This window comes from Genypterus blacodes, unplaced genomic scaffold (genome assembly GCF_046128005.1).
Source record: "Genypterus blacodes isolate CSIRO-AG114 ecotype Tasmania unplaced genomic scaffold, CSIRO-AGI_Gbla_v1 ptg000070l_1, whole genome shotgun sequence".
Taxonomy (NCBI): Eukaryota; Metazoa; Chordata; class Actinopteri; order Ophidiiformes; family Ophidiidae; genus Genypterus; species Genypterus blacodes.
Genome location: NW_027466880.1, coordinates 711,562 through 725,537, shown reverse-complemented (window position 1 = coordinate 725,537; position 13,976 = coordinate 711,562). Strand labels below are relative to the sequence as shown.

General features: G+C 44.8%; 1 protein-coding gene across 3 annotated transcripts in view; it reads right to left on the bottom strand.

Annotated features, from left to right (window-relative positions):
- itpr1a (inositol 1,4,5-trisphosphate receptor, type 1a) overlaps positions 1 to 13,976 on the bottom strand; it is a 51,108-nt gene that overhangs the window by 7,687 nt on the left and 29,445 nt on the right. For all 3 annotated transcript variants that reach the window (XM_076156789.1, XM_076156791.1, XM_076156790.1), the window contains 12 exons: positions 13,292 to 13,424; positions 11,851 to 12,038; positions 7,386 to 7,569; positions 7,035 to 7,288; positions 6,106 to 6,306; positions 5,903 to 6,013; positions 5,541 to 5,636; positions 5,203 to 5,346; positions 4,950 to 5,057; positions 4,560 to 4,752; positions 3,422 to 3,544; positions 118 to 293 (listed from right to left, as the gene is read on the bottom strand). In XM_076156789.1, coding sequence (XP_076012904.1) covers positions 118 to 293; positions 3,422 to 3,544; positions 4,560 to 4,752; positions 4,950 to 5,057; positions 5,203 to 5,346; positions 5,541 to 5,636; positions 5,903 to 6,013; positions 6,106 to 6,306; positions 7,035 to 7,288; positions 7,386 to 7,569; positions 11,851 to 12,038; positions 13,292 to 13,424 — 1,911 coding nt within the window. The remainder of the gene's footprint in view (positions 1 to 117; positions 294 to 3,421; positions 3,545 to 4,559; positions 4,753 to 4,949; positions 5,058 to 5,202; positions 5,347 to 5,540; positions 5,637 to 5,902; positions 6,014 to 6,105; positions 6,307 to 7,034; positions 7,289 to 7,385; positions 7,570 to 11,850; positions 12,039 to 13,291; positions 13,425 to 13,976) is intronic.

The following is a 13,976-nucleotide window of genomic DNA, read 5'->3' as shown; positions in this document are numbered from 1 at the left end:
ATGTTGAAAAGGGAATTGGAGCCGTCATGGCGGAGGATTCTGAATAAGTAAAGGTACAAACACACACTTGCACCAAACACGTGCAGGGAGAGGGAGAGGGAGAGAGAGAGAACTCACATTAAAGGCACCCAGAAGGAAGAGTGTGGGCTCCAGGCCAACTGAGAAGATGAGACGAAGGATAGTGACAATGACCAGGGCACGGATACCCAAAGGCTGAGGCATAATGATAACAATGACCAGTCCTGCCAACACTGCCATCCACAGCAATGCAGACAGGTGATGATCCAGCATACCTGCAGAAGATAAATGCAGACAGGCAGACAGACAGAAACACAGACACACAAAATTAAAATACAGATTTTAACTGTTGAGTTAACTAGATCAACAGGTTTTTAAGAGTTCTGCTTCAGAAGTAAGCCTTTGGTCTTCCTTGGTAAGACTCTAAACTCAAAAAGAGCCAGTTACATATGAGCCAGTGTGACATACTTTTGGTGTGTATGTGTGTTGTGTGTGCTAGCCTTGAACCCGGAGTAATACCGAGACTAGCATCCTGGTCAGGCGTTTCAAGTGACAAAGTGTCACTCAGGCTGCAGCCGTCGATCAGGTTTGACTAACCTAAGTACACGACCACACCCAACCTGCTGCCCCTGTTACTCATCCCCATTGAGTTGGAGTAATGTGTAGTAATTTAATTAAACTTCTTTGCAAGTGTAGATGTTTGAACAGTGGATACAAAGCACAAACATACAAGACAGAAAATGTAAAAGAATGAAAAAGATTTTGTCACAAAGGAAAGAAACCAATGGATTAATACTTAGGGAGAGCTGGAGGAGAGGTAAGTATGGATGACATTACATTACATTACAATCATTTGGCAGACGCTTTTATCCAAAGCGACTTACATTACATTACCACCCTTCGCAGAGGGGGGAGCAATTGAGGGTTCGGTGCCTTGCTCAGGGGCACCTCGGCAGGGGCTCGAATCGGCGACCCTCCGGTTCCCAAGCGGAAGCACTACCCACTGAGCCACTGCCTCACCACTGAGGGAGCACCACTTTCATCCTGACCATCCTATCCTACCTATGTCCCCTTGCCTCCTTACCTCCCCCTCCCAGTCCCGGAGAAGATCACATGACAGGTGCCACTTACATAACAGCCACCACTAAAAATACTTCTTCTGAAAGATTCATGAGGAATGTGCTGGGAGCTACACACAGTTCCTGTGCTTGGACAAGAGTCAAATCTAATGGGCTGCTTAAGTTCACAGACGAACGCAGAGCGTCCCATGCACTTTGATTGCAAGTGGGGGAGTGTGTACACAGATGAGAGGGGCAGTGTGTGGGGTTGACCCGGGCTATTCACCAGAAGACAGGCAGTCATGCATGCATCCAGAACACACTGACCTAGATCTCCTACTCCTATAACCCTCATTCTGCAGCTAAAGTAAAGGTGGGAGGAGACAAGAGGGGGAGCGAGCAGTGTGTGCAGTGTGTGTCAGGCAGGGAGAGTACGAGAGAGAAGCCAGGGGCCCAAGGCCATAAAAGTGCCTGTTTAAGCAGGCCAAAGGTCTGCTCCAGTCTCACGTGATGCTGCCTTGCACACAGACCAAGTTCCAGCGTAGACAGGAAAATACCCACAGACATTACTCATGCTGTGGCACTGGGTTTTCACAATAACAAACAGTAAACAAACATCAGCTTCATCATAAAGTCAAAAGTAAACAATCCCAGAGCATCTCCAGTGTCTAAGTACTTATTTAAACTCATTTTAGTGAATCTGAAAATTTAGGGGACGGCAGAATTTGCAATTTTACGAGATTATTTGTTGCAATGTAAAAAAAACGAAGAACTAGTCATGTACATTTCTTCAAACTTGGAGACTTGGATTTTGACGGTTTGCAATGTGCATTTATACATACATGTAAGGGCTGAAAAGGTATTGGGTCATTATTAGATATTGATTATGAAACTGAAATGAAAAGAACTGAAGAAACCCAGCAAACAAACAGAACTTCTACATGGTGTACACAGAGATATGGTGTCTATATTATGTGACCCCATCAAAGGTTAGGTACATAACAAGCCATTCAAATTTGACAGCTGAATTATATCTATGTCTGAAGTGTGAGTGCGACCAATTTGATTAGCTGTAACGATTCACTAGAGTTGTCCTGCCCAAGATTCATTTATGGGATGTTGCATTACACAGAGTTCCTCTCTGCTATCCTTAGCCTCTCAAATATGAACTCGAGGTTTAAGGCCATCTATAGACAAGTTATTTAGTGTTTGTTCTTTTAGGCGTGTCTGCTACGAGGACAAAGGCTTTCTCAGGTCGTGCTCCTGATCCTAGTCAGGTGATTAGCAGTCAGCAGATTGGCACACTGTGGAAAGCAGATCAATGGGTCAGGATGTGTTGCCTGGAGGAGAGATTGAGAGTCTTCATTCTTTCTCTGTGGGTGTCTGCACCATGTGACACGCTGATGTTCAAATAGTTGCTTTTCACATATTTGACAGCAATCCAAATATGTAAGGAAATCATAAACTAGAGTGCGGCCGACTGGAAGATTGCCTCAGGGTATATATGTAAGACATATGTATGAATTATATTGTCGAGATCTCTTCACTGGTTTGTGAGAAGTCACCAAATATATTGAAAAGTGTTAAAGATTTAACGTTAAAGTTCCGGATCACCCACGGAATTGTATGGGTTCTTCCCTGGATCCTGTCCTGAAATGCCCTGTCCATGAAAGTGGTTTCAGAACTTTAAGAGTAATCCTGCTGACAGACAAACCAACCAACGTGGGTGTAAATGTGTCCTCCTTCCCTGGCAGAGGAGACTTAGTGTGGCACTGGTGGGTCTCTTTTGGTTCTTTTTAGTCCCCCAAACTATCCTGAGGCTTTGCAGCTGGCTGTGGCATTTGGCAGAGTCTCAAAATGGGAGATCCCCTGGCTTCAATGTCACGCTTGTCCATTCATTCCGTGTTATGTCATGCCAGTACATGCTGTACACTGTGATAGGATCCAACTGCAGAAGAAATATGTGAGATCTCCTGTCCTTCCTGTTTAGCATTGCACTTATGAACCTTTGTTTGACCCTGGTTTCTAAGGACACACATGAAAGGTTTGAAAGCAGGCACACTATTGTACATATAAACACGCCTCTCTGAGTGAACCTGCATCAACAAACAGTACATGAAAGAATCGATTATAGAAACGGAAACCCTTTGATTTGCATTGAACAGTTATTGTAAGAACAAAGTTGATGTCTTCTTCCTCTTACTAACACTTAAAGATATGTCAAATATTCCAGTAATGTGGCATCGTCTTTCAGATCAACATTGGTTACGGGATTTAAGCAGGGTCAGAGTTCACGTTTTACAAGACTGCAGCCACTGTTGGTTGCGTATCTACATGTGACATACCTGCATGTACTCCCTCCAGGGGGTAGAAGAAGCAGACCAGCAGGTTCATGAGTACGGCCAGGTTAAAGGAAACATTACTCCACACTGAAATATTCCTGGAGCACCAGTACAACACTGGCTGGGCTGGACAGGAGAGACACAGAGACGACTTTTACACACAGTCATGTCAGGGCAGAGTGTCAATTTGAAAGAGAAACGACAGCGAGAGCTTAATAAAACTCTTATTGATCTATTAATAAACTGACATCGTAAATGAAAGCTTAGAGTTGTCTACATAAAGGTCAGGGCTGTTGGACACGATACTTTGACCTTTACAAACACACAGTCTGATGCCATTTTTAATAGACAATTTTGGTGTTATCTGCCTGTAGTGGAAAAGGAGAAACAGATGCAGGGACTTTTCTCGGTCCCTCCCCTCTTCTGAACAAAATATGGCTTTGTGTGGGCATGTAATTTGTGTGTGTGTGTAAGCGCATGTAAACATGCTCTCAGTTGTGATTCAGAAGGTTACAAATGTTTCACGGCTCAGAGGATGTGGAAAGCCCCTGTCTGCTTGTAGACAGTGGAAACACACACACACACACAAACACACACACACACACACACACACACAAACACACAAACACACAAACACACACGTTATTTTGTTACTTGTACTTAGCTTCTACGTGCTATAATCCACTGGTTTGAATGATTCCCATCACCCTGACCTCCACCGTTCATCTTAAAGGATGGACGAGTGTAGTCTTGAAGTGGCACAGTGGTTTAGCAGATAACACTCTTGCCCAGAAGGTTCCAATGACTGCCTTGCATTTTCCTAAGTTCTTAAATATGCAGTGTTGCTGCTGAACAGGAAACTTTAATTTGCTCTGTAAGTATAACTATGAGTGGGAAATAGTTTGTATGTCTCTGTATGTTAACACTTCAATGGACCGTGCCTCTTATACAACGGCCGCTGGGTAGGATCCAACCCCACATGACTTGGGATGACTGGGTATAGAGAATGGATTACAAGGTGGTATATGTTTTAACCATGTATGCAGTAAATAGTCCTTTATCATCCGATGTCACGCTCTTTGACAGAAATATGATTAATGCATATCTGAACAGCAGTGCGAACTCGACCTCTTGAGCAAACCTCTGAGTTTCTTTTGCCAGTTCATCTCACTGAAGAGGTCCTCCGCGCTTAGGAAGAAGTCGTTGATCTTGCTGCCCTGCTCGTCTCTCTCTGTGGTGTAGTAAACCCGCAACTTTGACTCTGACGTCAGGAACTCACAGATGTTGGGCACAGGAAACACAATCTCCTCCATCGTGCGGTCCTGACGCACAATCTAAACAGAGATTGAGCAAACACCTTGGTCACTGTGGTCTGACCTGATTTATGTTTTGGGAAAGGGGCGGTAAAAATGACTTCTCTGCAAATATACAAGAAGTTTCATATAGTAGCTTGTGATTCTGCAGTATTTTAAAAGGGCTTGTACTGTGTTCAATATTTACGTCAAGGACTATGTGTTTACAGTGTAACAACCTCAATCTGAGCAGTGTGATTAGCGTAGAACTCCAAGGCCTCGTCTCCTTCTCCACTGGCCCCTCCCGGCCTTAACATAATAGATAGCTCCTTATTATGTCGTGCCAACTGTATCAGGAACACAGAGCAAAGTAATGATTACAAAAAAAAAACAGCATATGGATAATTTGCCTCTTCACATTCCTTTATGAATTGCTTTTTTTTTTGCAGGTGGGAAAGATAGCATATTGTGTTGCGTTGATGAATACTAGACCTGGTGAGCTAAAATGTAGATGTTGTGGCCAACATTTCTTGGCGAGGCAGCATCATGTTCCTCCTCCTCCTCCTTATCATCCTCTTCCTTTGTGTCCTCAAACTCTACCTCTCCTTGCAGATAGGCCTTTTTTATCACCTCCACCTGGACGGACACACACATATCCACGCAAGTTTCAATCAGCTCAGAGATTCTATATTGAAATTGTGATGTAGGAGGCATATGGCAATAATACGTTAATCAATAACTTGAGCAGTTATGGTCCAGAAACCCTAAGATGTTATATGTTGGATGAAGTGACCTGCTGTTAGAAAATGATAAGATGATAAAATCCTCACCAGCTCTTTAGGCCTCATATTATACAGGATCCTCTCAGCATTCTCACTGTCATGACGACTCTCCATAATGGCAAGCAGCAGTTTGGATGCATTGTTCTGACGACGAAAAGAGGGAAATGGGCAGGTGGTGTAGAAAAGAAAGCCTGAAGAAAATAACTTAAGTCCCGGAAGTTTCTTCAGCCAAAGAATTCCTGGTGTTCCAGGCAAATGTACTCTGCAGCTATTTGTTTTGGCAGATTCAGATGAATGACAGTTACGTTACGCGTTTAAGTTTGTAGTTTTTGTGGGTTATGGTATGACTGCAGATCAATATACAAACCCAAAGCCAGCACATCATTTCTCTACTCCACATAGAGCCTTACCTTGAGCTCTAAAACCAGGTCCATCCTCTTTTTCCCAAGTGGGTTGATGTCATTAAGGATCAGGGCGATAATGATATCGATACCATTGGACTCATGGGTGGCAATGCAATTCTGTAAGGAACAGTGAACGGTAAAGCTGTGAGCAGGACCAGCAGGACCTATGCAGAGACCCAGACCCTGTTGGGAATTGTTGATAGGTGTACCTGGTTTTCATGGCAGGGCCCCTGGCAGTACTCTGTGAGACTCTCCAGTGTTTGGTTGATGAGGGCCACATTCTTCTCGTTGATGTAGAGTCCCAATAGACCCAGACCTCCTGTGGTGCTGCCACAGATACAGTCCAAGAATTGCAGAGTCTCGCACACCAGGTTGTAGTTATTCTTGTTGTTTTGGCAGCGAAGGAAGTTCTGAGAAATACAAATCGTTGGTGTGGCTAAGTAAGAGGCGACAGCAGTCTGATCACTGCGAGTACTCATTATCAAAGGCAAGGACACAACATTAAAAAGAACAACTCAGAACTCCTTAACTTAACTCATGCCTTAGAAGAACAAATGTCCTAATGTACCTACATGCCACAGTCCAGAAAAGCTGTTACAGGCAGGTAGATAGTACATGTTTTGATTACCGTCAGTTCTTGGTGGGGGCGTAGGCGCTACCAGGCACAAAAGTGATTGCACGTTCTATAACAAATCAGTAGTGGTGAAAGAAGTAGTAGATAATGAGGGACAAGCTGAACCTTGAGACTCAAAATATAATCAGTTCTAAAGAATAAACACAATCCAGGCCAACTCTTCGTCCTCTCTTCTTCATATAAACATGTAGACTCATTTGTATATTTATTGAAGCGCATTCAGTTCCGTCTCTAATTCATTCTACATTGTTGTGGTAATTTGTATCCATCCTTTATTTCCCACTTCTTAAGGAGTTTTCAGTTCGGACATTGGATTACACCAACACATTTGTAGGCATTCATCTTAAACATCTGCAGTGAAGAAGCGAGGCACAGTGAGTCCCTTTACCACCAAGAGGACAACCTCCCTATTGCAAAGAGAGTTTTGTTGTGCTACTGCAGCTATGGCCTCCTGTACCCTTCAGAAGTCAGGCCTGTGAAAGGAGGATCCGGTTTCTGACCCACCTGTAGGTCGCGGTTGTGATTCTCACAGAGGAGCTGGAGGAACCGAAGGATAGGCTGCATGATCACAATGACGAAACTCATCTCTCCCTCATCCTGGTTCTTGTCGCCGGTGCTGGGCTGGCCGTCCGGGGAGGAGAAGTGATCCTCGGGGTCTGCTTCACGCCGGTAAGAGTTAAAGGCTTTCTTGGTAGCGGATGAGGCCTCTATTAGCTGGTCTTTCACATCATCCGTCATGACCACAGCCGAGTCTCTGGCTGTATAACCACAAGACAAGACACGCGCACGCACACAAATTTAAATTCTGTAGGTTACAAACTAAAGCTCATCACAATTCAGCAAGTGGCTTCTAACCTTTTTTCCGAACAGGGACGTCTTTGTCCTGCGACTCATCGTCTCTCTTCTTATTACCAAGGTCACTGGTGTTAACGCTCACAGTGGCTTTGATTTCCAGCTGGGCCAGTTTCATGCGGTCGTAGAAGACCCGGAAGAATTTCTCAGATTTCTTGTCTTCTGTCAGACGGCAGAAGAAGGAATGCTGGACGCACAGAACAAAGGATAGTGGAAAATTAGTCTCTTTAATGGTAAAAGTATGAATGATTACAGAAACACTTTATTTCCCCACCAAGTTTGTGTTATGCAACTTATGATGATACAAAATATAAGCATAGACCTGACCTCAACCTCAAGTCACTAATTCTGTGCATAAAATGTATAAACTATGGGCAATGCGGGTATGGTTCGTCTCCATGGTTTCATCTCAGGTGTTTTACTTCTTTACTATCAACCTCCAAAACCTGTCTCATACTGAAAACAAAATGGTTTTAACTGATTACTAATAAAGAATGACAAAACTACTACTACAGGAGCAAGATTTTCTGTGGAGCCCCCCCATTTTCATATAAAAACAAGCAGTTATGCCTGAGGAATGAGGTCACGCAGAATTAGAGCACTTATTTCGCCTGCCAGTGCAATGCATACATCGTGTCCCACGCATTCACTGTGTCCCAATTCGCAGGGCTGTTGTTTTGATTATGTAAGAGCCGTTATCTGCCTATGGAAAAGCTTTGACCGGCAGCAGCAGGGGCGAAAAATGAAACAAGAGGTGAGAAGGAGAAGCCTGGCCTACTTACACAGATAATGGCGGGGGGTAAAAGACAGTCAGTAGGGAGGGGAGTAAGATGGAGGTGGGAGAGAAGCAGATGATTGAGAGAGAAGAGAAACGAGAGCGTGCAACAGGGAAGGAGGAAATGTTATCAGGCAGTATCTAGGACATTTTTGAAAGTTTGTTACATAACCATCTGCCTTTCCAGGTTACATGCAAAACTGGGCTACTGGAGGGAACAAATGAGTAGTGGTCACGAGGAAAAAATGTTACGCAAAGTGGACAACGTGATTCTGAGCTGTTTATATGAATTCAGATAAAATCTTCAAAACCCCGCTGAAGTCTTTCACCCAGGTCACGATTAAGTAGTGACAAACCACGTGTCTGCATCATTTGTTTGCAGCCTTTCCAACGGTGGCACGGAGCAAAACTGAACAGATTCTGCAGCCAAATCTGCTCCAAGGCCAAAACAAACAATGACATAACTGTGCTTGTGCCCCACAGCGGATTCCTGCGCCCTGAGCCCCACCCTAGCTCCTCCACCACGGAGCGACAGCCCTCCTGCACGTACGCACACCCACCAGCAGTGAGGGACAAGGAGATAGCAGGGGAGGGGTGGGGGGGGCAGCGACAGAGCAAGGCCATCATGCAATAAACAACTTGATGACAGAGCGGCTGGTGCAGAGAGGGGATTAACAGCAACACTGGCAGCCCGCTCACTGCTCTCAACTCAATGCGTGCCTGAGTTGTGTGCACGCTTTTGTGTGTGTGTGTGTGTGTGTGTGTGTGTGTGTGTGTGTGTGTGTGTGTGTGTGTGTGTGTGTGTGTGTGTGTGTGTGTGTGTTGCTGCTCACATAACTCTGCTCTCCATCAGACGGAGCTAAAATGTAGGCGGGTGGGGTGGGGGCCAGGGGCTTGCAGAAAGGGGGCGAGGAAGACGAGGCAAGGCATGCTCTCCAGCATCACACCCCCCCCCTTTCCCATTGCATAACTAACACATGCACACACACACTTACTGTACAGTACAGTGCAGGCACACACAAGATGGAACGCACATACACACGTACCCGTACATACACACATATGCCCACTGACTTACACACATACACACACACAACTGGGTCAGCTGTCTCAGGCTCAAGCACAAACCAATTTCGAAAGGACACACCCACATATCACACACACACTGTAATGCAGTATTCTCTCCCAAAGTCTGTGACTGCCAGCGTGTTTCTTATGTAATCATTGTCACATTTTCCACTGCCTGTAATTTAATTAATGACGCTCGGAGTTCCCTGCTTGGAGCTTCTCACTTGGGTCAACAAGGAATTTCACCTGAAGGTATTAGGCTCAGCTGATTATTGTTTAAGTGAATTACCGTTGCTCGTGTAAGAGCTTGGAACGATTTAGACTAAAAGTGAAAAAGTTGTTAGACACCTGCAGCAAATTCATTTTACACTCCACAGTTTTGAAGAACTAAGCAGATTTTAGTGGAGTGAGTGACTCATGGAAACAAAAGCCAAACCTGAACATGAGCACCACAGCCAGCTTTCATTTCAGAATTTCTCTGGAGAATAATATAATGATGTATTGGGCCATCTACACGCATCAGAATTGGGTGCCTCCAAAGTGTTTCAATGTGGGTCCCTTCCCCCCTTGATAAATAACAAAATCTGTGCCTGCCATATCAAAAAGCCATCTGTGTTTTCCTTACACTTGAAGATGAAGGACAAGATGGAGAGATGACGTCATGGATGAAGTAAGAGGAGGGGGGAGGGGGGGCGTCAAGTGGAGACCGGTGTGATAGTAACAAAGATGGATGAAGGAAAGAGAGAGGAGAGGGATGGCCACCTCTGGGGCCCCCCTGTAGTTTTAGGTAAACACAGAGCCTGTCTGTATCCATGGAGACAAACCCTGAGTGCAATGAGTCTGAGAGGAGCGGGGCGAGGAGGGGGCGGACTGCACTGAAAAACAAGGTCACAGCGCTTTCCCTTCTCTCCTTCCGTTCCGCCACTTGGCATCAACAAAGGGATGTTATGTAACAGCTATTTATACTCACGCTCCCTTTCTCCCTCACCCTGCTTCTCTCTCTCTCGCTCCGTCTCATGTCAGGCAGCACCACATGCAAACCAAATGTAACTGCAGCGACGCTCTCCCCCGAGCTTCTCTTCTCTTTTTTCTTGTCCCTCATCCTTACCTCATATCAGCCATTTTTTTAAGCTCAGTTTTAAATGAATGGGGCCGAGTCTGGCCCGTGCTGTAGCTATGCAGTGACGGTCGGCGCTCCATGTGTTTTTGCAGGAAAGCAGACGTGTGGTTACAAGGCAGATGGCTTCAGAGTGAAATGTCACAAGTTGACATGTCACAACATAATTTACAGCTGTAGCTACAGAGCTCTCAGACAGAAATGCAGAAATGTGACAAAAATGAATATGATATGTGAGAAATCACGTAAACGCATTGGCTTTAATACGGTCAGCTCGATCTGGGACATCTACGCCTACGTTTTTGCAGAAGAAAAATGTGCATGAGGGAGTGACTGTGCATACAACCCAGAGTGTTACAATGTGGCTTATTTCTGTGCAGTATGTAGGTCATGAGTAAATGGTTAACTGTGTTACAAGAGAACATGATGTCCATCGCAGAGTATGTTCTGAAAATGTCACTCAAATGAAGACACAGGCAGTCCATGTTATGCCTTTGTGTGCTCTCTAGAAGAAACTGGAGAGGAATTTCCATCCTTTATCCTTTATTTTCCCTCTTTCCACATTAACCGTTTGAAGAGTTTGAACGTAAAACTACAGTTGTATTTGGAAAAAGACCAGAATCACTTAAACTATCTCACAAGTTGCAGTTTAGATTTGTTTAACTCTTTAGGTATTCCTCCTTCCAGACCAAACTCAAGAATGCTACGGCGTGAGCTCCATTTTCAAGTTAATCCCCTCTGTGGTCCCCCCCATCTCTCCACCCACTCTCCCCACTGCCCCAGTTCCGGAGGCCCAGCATGACCCAGTTTGGGCCAACAAGAGAGTGCAAAGGGAGCGGGAGAGAGGCTGGAATGTTTGGAGGGCTGAGACATTCCTCATTGTTCATTCACACAGGCGTTATGTAAGCCCGGCTGATCACGTGATGCAGCTTTGCAGCAGCCGTGGGAAGCCAAAGCATTATCTCCGCTACAGCGGCTTCCTCACTCTAATCTGATTATGCAAGACTCGTTCTTACGCAACAACACACAGACAGACAGAATGAGCAGAATTTGACAGACAGTGCAGCAGACAGACGTGGTCAAGGGAAACCGATACAGAAGAACAGGCAGCGACTATTTAGCGTGTTTATATACATCCAGGGAGGTCCAAATTGTTAAAACAAAAATAATTGTACAATATACTGTCCTACAAACTGCTGACAAAAGCAGTTGGTCCGGCTTTGAACCAAATCAGATGGTGCTTGATATTGTATGTGGGGGAGGAGAGCTGCCTTGCTCATGTAAATGTGCAGCTACAGTATGGTGGCACACTGACCCACATACAGTGGAGCCTGTAGCAGTGAAAACTTCCATCCATGACACACTGTTCATTTAACTCATCAGATAGAGCAGAGTCACAGAAGATGATACATTAAGATCACAACAGAGGAAAGGGGAGCAAAGAGACGATTGCTCCTTCAGTCTCCAAGGTCCATATTTAGTATCATGGAAAATCGGGCGAAACTGACCTGTATGGTGGTGTTTCCCCCTTCAAGCAGTGCGATAGCCAAGAGAATGCTTTCCTGGAAGACACGGTCACTTGTGGTGTTCATGATGAGGTCAATGACGAGGTCAGAGGCTCCCTCTTTGTCAAGGTGACACTGCACCTCTGCCAGGCTCATCTCCCCACGGCTCAGGCCTCCAGGCCCCCCAAGTCCTACCAGACAGAAAGAAGGAAGCAAGGAAATTCAGAAGCAGGAATGGAATTAATTATACTCATACCGATCATATATCAGGTATCATCACTTATATTTTAATTGGAAAATTCCTGTATTTCCTCATGGGGAAAAAATGTGGCTTGACATGCTGACTGCTAACCGGGAACTAGTTCACCAATTACAAATGTTCATAATCATATATTCTTTATTTTAGGTGCACAAGGTTTATTCTTTAATATACTTGATTGCAGCGCATGAGATTTTGAATTATTTCTACAAAATTCCACACATAGTAACAAATCAACTGAGAAAAAGCCTTTGATTCAGTGTCTTATTTCATATGATTGATAAAGAAACAACGCAGGACAGTCATTCAGAATTGTATGTCACAGATTGGTTAGATTAGCACAAAGAAGTTACTGAGCACTTCAACAATATTATAGACATTGACTGCTGTGTGTTATCTGTAATTAAGGTAACTGCACAGTACAGTTCACTATACTCGTCTTTCCCTGCAGGGTTGTACTCAACAGCCCGTCCCCGCCTAGGGCCCCAACCTCAGGGTACATATGGAATTCTCCAGCCAGCTCTTGTTTCAGCAACAGGTGCAAGGCTGTTTCCACAGGAAGTAGTGGCCTGTCACCTAGCAACAGTGAAATGTGGATAAGACGGGGAGGGGTAAACTTCCTGTGGTCTGGAAGTTTGCCAGCATTTGGGTGCACATGGGGTAGATGGTGAACCAGGACCCAGGACACAGTTTTTCACCATCTGTCTGGGTGCTAAGCCTATCATTGGCACCACAACAGATCACCCCAAAATCTACATGCTGATAGATTAACTCTCGCAAGCAACTTATCAAAGCAAGTAACTCAAAAACAAGGGCAAACACCAAGTCAAAAAATGTATTGCTTCAGTATTTTGACTGCTGATAGTAACAAAATGGCCCCGTTATCTAGCTGTGATAAGAATGTTGTGTTTTTTTGTGTGCAAAGGGCAGTTCCCAGCATAACCCTGGACACGATAACCAGCTCAGGGCCAGACAGATAAGCTCCCATCCTTATATAACCTACGAGGAGAAGGGGAAGAAAATATTTGAGTTCATCAAACGCAAAAATTATCGCTGGAATTTGCTGCTTGAAAGTAGTCGACTTCATTACGGAAACATAATTGCCATAAATTCCTCCTGGTGAGATGAATAATGAACTTAAGTGTTGATCATCCGGCATGAGTGCCAACAGACACGTCGCCTTACCTGATTGGTTTTTGCTGGGTCCAACCGGACTAAGCGGGCCATTGCTGAATGCCGTCAGGCTGTCCCTCCGCCCACCGCTCCGATGGAAGTTTCCATAGTAACGGTTCACGAGAATCTGTCTCAGTGCCTCGCCCTACGAGAGGAAATAACTGGATGTTTTGTAATGATGTGATGTCAAGCACGTTATGTCACTGTGATATTAAGACATAAAGACACCGCCACCTTAGAGATGATACCTACCTGCTGCTAAGACCAGACTACAGTATGAAGTGCGGTTATGGAGCAACAGCAAATATATAAAATTTTAAGGCTTCTTGCAAGTTCAAACGTCTATGAATCCAACAAATTCAACCTTGTACCTCCCACCCACCTAAACCTGTTATGTTGTCATCAGCAACATTGACCCTGTGTAGAGACAATCTAAGGTCCCCAGTTCCGCTCAGATAGACCTGGACCAACTCTCCGACACTGTGACTCATCCGCTGTAGAGCACTCGGCAGCACGACTTTGCTGTCGTTATGGCAACCGCAGCCCATTGCTACCTGATGGACCTCCCATAGAATAAAGTGAGGGAAATGAAAGAGAATGGTGTGTGTCATTATGTGCACATCATGCCCAGCTGTAGGTGGTCTTTAATGGAGGACAGGGGCATTATGTAACTGCTGCTGCCGTGGTTTTGCTCTAA